The 12,035-nt window shown below is 39.7% G+C and overlaps 1 protein-coding gene across 1 annotated transcript; it reads right to left on the bottom strand.

Moving 5' to 3' along the window:
• Positions 1-244: 244 nt before the first annotated feature.
• On the bottom strand, positions 245-7,131 carry LOC124268724. Its single transcript, XM_046703733.1, has 9 exons — positions 7,048-7,131; positions 6,349-6,541; positions 5,538-5,738; positions 4,928-5,113; positions 4,311-4,454; positions 3,601-3,929; positions 2,945-3,050; positions 2,534-2,619; positions 245-811 (listed from the first exon to the last, which is right to left on the bottom strand). Exons 2-9 carry the CDS (start codon positions 6,467-6,469, stop codon positions 773-775), a joined length of 1,212 nt encoding a protein of 403 aa, XP_046559689.1. The 5' UTR covers positions 6,470-6,541; positions 7,048-7,131; the 3' UTR covers positions 245-772.
• Between the last annotated feature and the right edge of the window lie 4,904 nt (positions 7,132-12,035).

Raw genomic sequence — 12,035 nt, 5'->3', positions numbered from 1 at the left:
AAAGGTTAGGAGGAAATGATACTCAGGGAAACAAAAATCGGGTAGGATGGGGCGTGGCACACCCGCACAAGACTATAAATGGCAACGCTTTCATGAGTCTATGGAGGTGGGAACATGATTCAGTATTTGCCCATGCTGAAATTTAAATCAAAAGCATTCATTCAAAATTGTTCTGGTACATATACTTATAAAGATGGACCAAATCTTACTTTATCCAGGTATAAAAGAAATGATAAACGGCATCTTATTTGGAACTTTTTATTGTTTTTCTGTACAAATAAAATAAGCATGTACACTGGATACACTTGCATATGTACACATACTGTCAAACACAACTGGGTGGAAGAGGAAAGGACCTGCATATACTTCGAGTTATCCGAAGTTCGTCACAAGAGCCAAATGGTTATTTAAGAAGGAATACACTCGCACATAACGTTTACTCGAGGCGGTTGTTTGTTCAACACATCAAAGTTTGACTCATGTATACTTTGATACATATTCTTTGTATATAATTAATTTTCCAGTAATTGTTGTTGTGATTGTTGTCTTTCTCAGTATCATACCTGTGTGGTTTTGTTCATGATAATAAAACGCATGAAATAGTGGCTTTCACTTGATGTTGCACTCATTTGTATTACATTTCCATATGTATTTTGAATAAAATCGGAAAAGTCGCATCGAAGAACCATGCGATCCGCTGAATGCTCTACCAAAACCATGTAGATACACAGAAGCTCAATATATCTAAAAGTACGCGACGATTCTAACTGTTTCAGAATAGGTTGCCAGGATCACACTTGTATATAGATACCTGCAACAAAGAATACAATTGTATTACGTGTAAAAAGAAATCTCACGAAAATAGATGGGTAATTATTGTATGAGACGAAAATAACGTGTAGGCTTTCTTTCCATAACTGTTTGATCGGCATTCTAGAAGTTGGTGAGCCAACAAATGAAACATTTAGGTCCTTACTAACCATGCCTTCATTCACTTTGTCCATACCTTTCCTTTATCCAATACAGTATGTATGACTAACCATGCCTTCATTCACTTTGTCCATACCTTTCCTTTATCCAATACAGTATGTATGACTAACCATGCCTTCATTCACTTTGTCCATACCTTTCCTTTATCCAATACAGTATGTATGACTAACCATGCCTTCATTCACTTTGTCCATACCTTTCCTTTATCCAATACAGTATGTATGACTAACCATGCCTTCATTCACTTTGTCCATACCATTTCCTTTATCCAGTATTTCCTTTAGTATGTATGACTAACCATGCCTTCATTCACTTTGTCCATACCTTTCGTTTTCTTTATCCAATACAGTAATATGACTAACCATGCCTTCATTCACTTTGTCCATACCTTTCCTTTATCCAATACAGTATGTATGACTAACCATGCCTTCATTCACTTTGTCCATACCTTTCCTTTATCCAATACAGTATGTATGACTAACCATGCCTTCATTCACTTTGTCCACAGCTATCTTTATCTAATCGAGTATACATGACTAACCATGCCTTCATACGCTGTGTCCATAGCTTTTGTTTATCTAATACAGTATCTATGGCTAAAGGTGTCTTCATTCACTTTGTCCATAGCTTTCCTTTATCTAATAAAGTATGTATGACTAACCATGCCTTCATTCACTTTGTCCATAGCTTTCTTTTATCAGCTACTTTGTCCATACATTTCCTTTATCTAATACGATTTCATGCCTTCATTCACTTTGTCCATATTTCTCACCCGATTTCTTTATTATAACCATGCCTTCATTCACTTTGTCCATACCTTTTCGTTTATCTAATACAGTACCTATTTCTCACCACGATTTCATTCACTTTGTCCACTTATGTCTCACCACGATTTCATTCATACACGATTTTCACTTTTATCTAATACAGTATGTATGACTAACGATGCCTTCATTCACTTTGTCCATACAATTCTTTTATCTAATACAGTACCTATTTCTCACCACGATTTCATTCACTTTGTCCATACCTTTCTTTTATCTAATACAGTACCTATTTCTCACCACGATTTCATTCACTTTGTCCATACATTTCCTTTATCTAATACAGTATGTATGACTAACGATGCCCTCATTCACTTTGTCCATATCTTTCGTTTATCTAATACAGTACCTATTTCTCACCACGATTTCATTCACTTTGTCCATACCTTTCGTTTATCTAATACAGTATTTATTTCTCACCACGATTTCATTCACTTTGTCCATAGCTTTCCGTTATCTAATACAGTATGTATGACTAACGATGCCTTCATTCACTTTGTCCATACCTTTCCTTTATCTAATACAGTATGTATGACTAACCATGCCTTCATTCACTTTGTCCACAGCTATCTTTATCTAATCGAGTATACATGACTAACCATGCCTTCATACGCTGTGTCCATAGCTTTCCTTTATCTAATACAGTATCTATGGCTAACCGTCCCTGCATTCCCTTTGTCCATGGCTATTCTATATCCAGTAAGTATCTGTGAACCTACCATGTCTACATCACCAACAAAGGCTGTATTTGGAGTCCCATCAGATCCTATCACGAGACCACAGCCTAGGATAGTCACGTCAGGAGCTGAAAAATGGCAGATGAATAAACTTCAAACTAAATGATCTTGAAGGATGGGAAATTATATGATCTGACTGGGAAGTATGCCTTCAGCATATGAAAACCTATAAAAATAAATTCAAATTGTCAATGTCACAGAATACCCACTGGAGTTTATGTGCTGAAACAGATTCAATTTCACACCAGAGCCAAAATAGTGATGCATTAAATTTAAGTGGACTGCTCAAAATAAGTAATGATTCTGAATCAGGTTGTCTTGTTCTGGCGGTTGCCTTTACATAATATCTGAATATGTTATCCAACTGAGGTGCACATGTATTCAAAGACTTACCATGCAACTGTGAGATGTATTTGACGTTGTTGCTCTCAATGACCCCGATCAGGAAATTGGATTTATACATCACAGTCACAGTTTTCAGTTGACTTCGTGGAATCCCCTAAGCAGGAGCATACATGTTAGTAAATTGCTATATAGATATATAGACATTTAGATATAAAGATATATAGCCATTTAGATATATAGATATATAGCCATTTAGATATATAAATAAATAGACGTTTAGATATATAGACATCCAGACAGACATCCAACTTTCTGTTGTTGGAAGATGATTATAGCTTAGCCCATTACATACGATTAAATTTTACATACAAAATGTATTAATTATCCCAGTAAGTTTGTTGTAAGAATATTTTGCTAAGATTGGCTATCTTCCCACAAAAGATGCTTGATTCTGCACAAACTGTAAAAATACTTTAAGATATGCTATGCTTTTTGTTTGGGATTTGGCCTTAACATAAATTCTGACATTGCCGGTGGACCCAAGTTTTTATCACTACGCTTCATGTTGTGTGGGAAGAGATTTATAGTTTTGGGAATTCGTAGACCGAGGCTTTTCAACTGGTCGAATTGGGAATTTGAAGCAACCATTTGTAGAAACCAGGATGGCTACAAGATGCTAGCTCAAGAAGTCAGTTGTGCCTTACCTGCGTTGACATGAACATCCTGTAGACGTGCCCGTACCACGACGATGTTTCGAAATATATGCCGTTATCATCAGCTGTAAGGATTAAGGAGTTGCCTTCCTTACAGTCACTGCCGCTTGCAACAGTTCGACGGCCAGCTGCATCTGCTGCTTCCCGGAATACCAGCTTCAGAACCGGACACTCAGTCGAGCTTACCTTGATGTTCAGATTCAACTGGCTGTTCGTGAGCAAGCGCGCCATGCCCCCAGATACAGTCACGTTGCTCATATTCAACCAAGAGGGTGCAGTTGTTGAATCAAAGCTTTCTTCGTAACTTGCAACGCAGGTACCTGAAATATGCGTCGATATAACAACAATAATTTTAATTATGCATTTGTCACACACGTCACTGGGGTTATAACGTATCCATATGACAGGAAACTATGGAGAACTATGTAGAACATGTTGTACTTGACTTGTACCATGGTGACTCTGTATATCCAGGAAATGGGTGTGTTTTCGATCATTCTACTCTTCCTGGAAATTGATATTTGTCTCTCCCTCAATAAACATATTTCAAACTCACTGATCCTATCTATCTCTGATGAGTTTCTGATATTTTCGACTTTGTTTGGGCATAAGTCAGACCCATACGCCAGATGAGAGCGACCAGTTTTCAAACTGTCTATATCAGTTAAGTGAGTTTCTAACAAGAGGGAAGACTTGAGTACCTTCGGATATCTCGCTACAACCGCAGTCAAGAATGTCGAAGTTGGTTCTCGATGCACATGAGACTTGTTGCCATCCACTACTCTCTGTGTAGAAGCTATATCCTGTCGAAGGACTCACCCAGCTGGGTCGGTTGTTACACACATCTGTAAAATATTCACTTACATCAGTACGATCGTGCCCAAAATGGCACACTTTGCGAATTCGACCGCCGATATGGTCCGATACATTGAAAATATGATCATAACAATTGATTGATGATTTTCTGAACCATATGACTTAAGATGTGACTTTAAATATAACAGTTAAAGAAGTATGGCGGCGACTGTCAAGCACGGACCAGTACATTACAACAAAGCTTTAAAAAGGAAAAACAGTTCTTGAAGGAATGGTGATGAAAATCATGTTGGTGACATGTTTCTGTGAGTGACTCTCCGTACGCATAGCATGTGTTGAAGAACATTTGCATCAACACCACAAGCAATATTTTAGAAAGGTAGGACTACATGACGTTTAGCAAAATATTACTTTCATGGAAGGAAGAGTACCTTCTGTTATATTATTTAACAACCATCCTAGTTCATTGTAAATATTATTCAGCAATAGTCTCAGACCTCACCTCTGGAAATATAGGGAGTTGGACACACGTCTTGACAATAGAAGTTCGGACGACAACCTTCTTCTTCTGTGAAGCTCATCTTTTCGGGGCAACATCTGGCCACTGATCCGTTCTGGGCACACTTCCAGTACGACCTACAACTCCCCTCCATCTTGTAATTTGGCTTGCACACCCCTGTGCATTTCTCTGAAATTGATTAGCGAAAGGGTTATGTTTCCTGACAAACTTTCCTGAGAAAATTTCACTTAAATAATATCATAAACGTCTAGAAATGGAACTGCGTCAGTGTTTTGGTCATTGACAGGTACAATTGAGAAACAGTTGAATTCCTCCACATAACTTTCCTAGTAAGGAAAAACGAAATGAACACTTAGCCTTGTGGTTAAAGCGTTCGCTCGTCACGTCGAAGACACGGGTTCCATTCCCAACATGGGTACAATGTGTGAAGCCAGTTTCTGGTCTCGTCCGACGTGATATTGTTGGACTATTGCCAAAAGCAGCTTCAAAATTAAACTCACTCAATCACTGGGACAAACATATGATTACTGACAGGATCAACCAGACAAGCGTCATCTTATGTAGGATATTCTTTACATGGCTTATACTGTACCTAGAGGACATGACACCTTCCAGGACACGGCACATCTGAATGTAACTTGGTTCCAGTAGTAGCCGAAGGGACAGCTTCTGTAGACACCGATCACGTTGCCATTGGGGTTGAAGAAGCACTGGACGTACTTGTCACAGTCAGTTGGGTGGTAGCGGTATCCGACCTCATACCTCATCACAACATCGTTGCAAATCCCAGAACCTGTCATCACACTTGTATTGACTATACGGATATTTACATCATCAACACAGGTTCCAAAGAAGTAAAATTTGAATGCGTATTGATAATATCAGGTTAAGATACAGGTTGACATGTATAAAGTGTACGGTTCCTAACTTATAATCAGAGTGAGTGAGTGAGTGAGTGAGTTTGGCTTTACGCCGCTTTTAGCAATATTCCAGCAATATCACGGCGGGGGACACCAGAAATGAGCTTCACACTTATAATCAGAAGATATAGTGAAAAGAAGCCCGGAGATTGCCTTCATTTTCAGGAAACTGCAGCAATATTGCCATATATTCTAGACTTGCATATGCTTCTTAGAATATATTTGCTTCAAGGTCTGTATGGCAGAATAAACACATTACAAACAAGGATGAACGGTTGGTTAGCCTTATGGTTAAAGGGTTCACTCGTCACGCCAAAGGCTCGAGTTCGATCCCCATATGTGGACAATGTGTGAAGCCCATTTCTGGTGTCCCCTGCTGTGATATTGCTGGAAGATTGATAAAGTCGGCGTAAAACCCAACTCACTCACTCACTCACAAGGACAATGTCAGTAGATCATGTTTTATTTAATTTCGGACAATACCTGGACAGGGGAGTATGCCGCATGGTTTCTGCGCTGCATCTTGGGTGGTCCCGACACAAGGGGAGCCCCCATTCTGGGGAGGCGGGCTGTTACAGGCTCGAAACCTTGTGGCAGGTGTCATGATGTTCGAGCCACATGACTGACTGCACGGGCTCAAGGACCACTGGGTCCAATCACCGAGTCCCCCCGTTAACTGAAACACGAAAACATCACCTTACCATGACAGCCAGAAGCAAACGCGAAATTTAGAAAAATATCTACAAATAATTGAAATAATGATAAATTTCGATTGAAATATGATTTGCCACAAACGCGGTTCCATCAGGCTTTCGTAAGTTGGCACCATGAACGGACAATATTCTGCATTAGTAAAAGCTTCACAAACATGCAAACACCTGAATTCGCGTTGCTATGTAAGTACGATAAGCATGACTTTAAATTTAATTCACCTCACTTTCTAGCATGTACTTGTTTTGCTATATTCCATTTGTAGCAATATTTACAATAATTATTGAAATTTCTTTACTATTACTAGTCGGAAAACATAGCTTCATGGCTAAGACAGTTGAGAAAAACTAGAACGAAACTCATGCACATCTTTCACATTAATATCAGTGGAAATATTGCTACTTGAAATAGTATTGTAACAAACTAATTTCAGTAGAGTTCGTGTTTTCCGGAGAAGAGTTGAGTTCTTACTTGGACATGCTCCCGTGTTGCAGGGTTGTGACACTGTGTCGTTCAGAGGACCTTGGCAGTCCAGGCCGCCGTATTGGGGCGCAGGGTTGTTACAGAGGCGGGTGCGAGTCGATGTCAACGTGCCAGCCCCGCAGGAGACGGGGCAGGTGGGGTTGTCCCAGTTACTCCAAACAGAAAGACCTCCATTAACTGTAAATAAAAACGTTAGTTGGGTAAGGAAGTTCTCGCTCTCCACCACAGCACGAAATGGTGAAGAGAGTGAGTGTATCGCCGCTGTGAACAGATTTCCTATGATATCGCAGCACCACAGCTGAATGTGTGACTGAATCTGGTTTTACGCCATTTTCAGCAATATTCCAGCAATATCATGGTGGGGGACACCAGAAATGGGCCTCTCACATTGTACCCATATGGGGAATCGAACCCGGATCTCCGGTGGGACGAGCGAACGCTTAAACCACTAGTCTACTCCCCGCCCAAACTAAAAGTATAAAGTGAGCCGAAGTTATACAGACCCTAGAAAATTAGCACTTTACTGAACCCAAATAACTGTTGTATCGTTATGAATATTATAATCAATATGTTGAGATCCTTTTGTGCGTCACTTCTAGAAACCACACCCGAGGCGACCGGGATTCGAACCCACAGTCCTAGATCGAAGCACGTCTGTACAGCGAAATGTGACAAATCGGTGACCTGCTCCACCCCCCACCCCACCCTTCCAAATCATTAAAATGTAATACGTTAGGGGTATATACGAGGCGATGAATTGCTTCATTGAAGCTAATCCAAATAATTACCAATCGACACAAAACATTTTAGTAAAATGCTAAATGTTGTAAATATTAAATATTAAATCTTACTGGCGCCATTAGTTTGACAAGATGTAATGAGCTACTAAGCAGGTCGTTTAAAACATATCTTGTGCCCTCTGTGTCAGTACGAATCTGAATATGTTGAACTTTGACAAAATATTATTTGAGTTTTGAGAAAGAGCACTTTAAACTACGAAGTGCCAACCACAAAATGTTGAAAAATTACCATCGTCTTCAGTAAATGAATACAATGTTTTTTCCAGAATAAAACAAATAAACATTCACACGAAGATTCATAAGTCAACTCAGTGGGATTGAATAATTGCTACTAAACAAACTGAAATCATAATTCTAAATGACGCTTTACTCTCCTCATGGGAACCTGTAACGGGTTTGTATGTGATGGTGAGTGCCAATACGCATTAATGACAGAATCCGCGTTATCACCTTAATTTGAAAGGAATATCACTCACTCACTCGACTAAAAACCCTCGAGTAACCTGATCGAAGAACCGATACACTCCAGACTGACATTACCCACAGATCAAAGCAGTTCCACTCAGGATAAAACAATACTCCTTCAGGGATAAAACCGATCCCTATGAAAATAAATAAAATACCTTAACGCTCTTAACAAAAATACAATTCTATAAATGCTGAAGGATACACAGCGTCGGTTCTTGATCCAAAACTATTGCCTTGAATATCTCGGCTCTTGAAAAAAACATCTTATGAAATAGCTTTTATATGTGCAGATGAAACATCCTACCTGGTTCATGGACTGTCAGGAAGCCTGATTTGACCAATGCAGGGCTAACAAACGTGTTGAAATAAATATATGATGCTGAATCTCCAAGAACGACGTTGGTGATGATCAGTTGGTGGTTGTTACCGGAGATAGATACCGAGTACCTCGGCAGGCCTGTAACAGGTACTCCATTCTTGTACCAGAACCCTTGGGCAACTCCCACGACCACCTGGACTTGGAGCGTTACTGTGGCACCGACATACGTCTCTGGATTGCTTTCCAGGTTTTGAATAGGATCTGAAACATGCAACTCTATTACAAACTACACTGTTACAGGCTGAAGGGTGCAATCAACATACTAGTCTGACCGAAGGATATAAACGTTTACAGAGGCAAACACTAAGTACGGGTGAAAATGGTCAGGTTCTGCAATGTAACTAACTTTGGCCACTAACAATGGCCAGGTTATGTAATTTCAGACTAACTATAGGTGCAATAACACTAACTTCGGGTGCAATGGCCAGGTTCTGCAATTCAGACTAACTGTAGGTGCAATAACACTAACTACGGGTGAAATTATCAGGTTTTGCAATTTTATACTAAATATAGATGCCATGGCAAGGTCCTGCAATCTCAGACTAGACGAACATAAGGTCAGCCAAACACAAAATATTTTTGAAACAATTTTTGGTTTTAGCAATTCATGTATGTGATCGAAGCCTTTCTGACTGATGATGACAGTCATATATGATTACATATACACAGGTTCAAGTCGTCTAAACAGACACAGTGTTATCCATTTGCAAAAAAATGTCACAAACAGAACAATTCCCCAATCCCCAACCATTACCACCACCAACCACCTCACCAGCCCAAGGTGCCCAACTAATAACAAAACGTCAGTGTGCACATATATCAGTGTGTTTTTTTATTTGTTGTTTGTTTGTTTGTTTTCTGCTTAACGCCGCAATATTTCAGCTATGTGGTGGGGGTCTGTAAATAATCGAGTCTGGACCAGACAATCCAGTGATCAACAGCATGCGTATTGATCTAAGCAATTATGATACAATGACATCTGTCAACCATGTCAGCGAGCCTGACCACCCGATCCCATTAGTCGCCTCTTACGACAAGCATGGGTTACTGAAGATCAACATTCTAACCCGGTGACATCCATGAGAATATCAACCTTGTGATACAATACAACCAATATCTCAGAAATAATGTTGTATGTGAATGTTAAGAAACTCAACCATACGGATAATAGATGATGACTGTCAATGAAATCGTGATGACATTTTCGTTTTGTCATTTGCCATACAGTTTATGCTTTACTGACTGACTGACTGACTGAGTTTAGTTTTACGCCGATTTTAGCAATATTCCAGCAATATCACGGCGGGGGACACCAGAAATGGGCTTAACACATTGTGCCCATGTTGGGAATCGAACCCGGGTCTTCGGCGTGACGAGCCAACGCTTTAACCACTAGGCTACCCCACCGCGTTTATGCTTTACGTCCATTGCATGACACGAATAGCACGAACAGTTATTGTCTATGAACGAGCGAACCCTTGCACCTAATTCCAGTGTGCTTACCTTGCTGACGAGATACATTGACAAGAATTAGAAGAAGACCGCAAATACATGCAAAGTTGCAGCGTCCTGGAAACATGGTTCCTGAAATACAAATGTCATAGCATCAATCACTGGATTATCTGGTTCAGATTCCATTATCTAAATCAGGTTATTGGGATATGGCTAAAAGAGCTTAAACCAAAATACAAACAAATCTGCTGATCACTTTGACATAAGAGCAGCGTACCCAGAGATAACAGTTTCTGTTAGGTTGCAATAGGCATGTCAAAACAACAAATACTTACACGTTTTACCCACAACAACAAGAGTTATAACAGCAGCAAAATACGACCATGGTACATTAATCGATATTAGTTGATTACTTATGCACAAAGAGAACATTTATCCAAAGTTTAACATTCAGCTGTAACACACCTGAAAACTGACAATTGGAAACAAAACACGACACAAATTAACCGAAAGAAACTTGATCTGCTTACGTGTATGTACAGTCAAGGCAAATATATCCTTCTTCTTCAACACGCCTCTACTTGGACTGAATGTGGGGGCACATAGCCGTTCTCTGGGGAGCTTTTTATGCAACCGTCAATTTCTAACTATACAGTTGTACATTACCTTGCCATTATATAGAGGCCGACAAAAGCTCAAAAGCCTGATGAATAACAAAGAGTGTTTCTCTCTATGGGAATTCATTTTCGCCGCTTTAAAATGATATCGTGGGCCACAGTGTCATGGGATCTGGAAGGTTGTAATATCGTCCTTATGAATACGAGTGTTCTGTCAATTGCTTAAGTACACATGTATTTATATGAAGACACGCCGTTATAAAGACGTGAAAAATTATCCATTCAAATTGTCAGCACTTTTATTTCCTTTTATGCTCAAAGTAACCGCATGTAATCGGCAGGTAATGTTGTTTATGTACCGTGGTCATTATACCGTTTCTTGCTGTTTCGATGAGTTGCGGTGGGGATTTTGGTAGCCTTATGGTTAAAAGGTTGTCTCGTCTCGCTGAAGACCCGGGTTCGATTCCTCACATGGGTACAATGCGTGAAGCGGATTTCTTGTGTTCCCTTGCTGTGATATTGCTGGAATGTTGCTAAAAGCGGCGTAAAACTAAAACTCAGTTTCCATGTTTGTTCAGATCAGGAGAATATATAGAACTGTGTAATCACTCATGTTTTAAGGCGAATTGTGACCTAGATGATCTTTTTAGACTCTGACACTAACAGGCTTCAATACCGATCCTCTGGTCGGACTTGTGACAAACCGGTTTATAAGTTTCGATTTCCCACATGGGTACAATGCGTGAAACCCATTTCTGGTGTCCTCTGCTGGAATATCGCAAAAACTAAAACTAAACTCACTCACTCACCCATACAGTGGTCACGTACGTCCACTGCTTCAGACAGATATTTCGTATGATTGTTGAAACTACTTTGTCGCTTTTCGCAGCAGCGAACGAATTGAATCTGGGTCATCGTGGACTTAATTAGTTAGTAGGTATGCCTTTTACATAAATAGATTATTGGCGGCCCCATCGTCAAAGATGCCCCATCACCGTTCAGAGTTACTTCCCCTTGCTCGCTCTGACAATGTGTACCGATATATACTACTCACACTTTGCTACGGATCACAAAAAAATCCAAACTTTACATAAACATAGATTAATAACTTGAAATTGTATCCATTCAAAACTAGATAAATAATGCTATGGTAACCCCTCTTTAGGCAAACAGTCACTTTAATCTAACCTTATGCACTTGATACATGAGTAATCATAAAAAATGGTTTGTATGGCACCAATCAACCATTTTGCATATCGT

This window comes from Haliotis rubra, unplaced genomic scaffold (assembly GCF_003918875.1).
Source record: "Haliotis rubra isolate DU_JTF1 unplaced genomic scaffold, ASM391887v1 Scf14, whole genome shotgun sequence".
In the NCBI taxonomy this organism is placed as follows: domain Eukaryota; kingdom Metazoa; phylum Mollusca; class Gastropoda; order Lepetellida; family Haliotidae; genus Haliotis; species Haliotis rubra.
The sequence above is the reverse complement of the archived record's forward strand: the minus strand, read 5'-3'. Positions and strand labels throughout refer to the sequence as shown.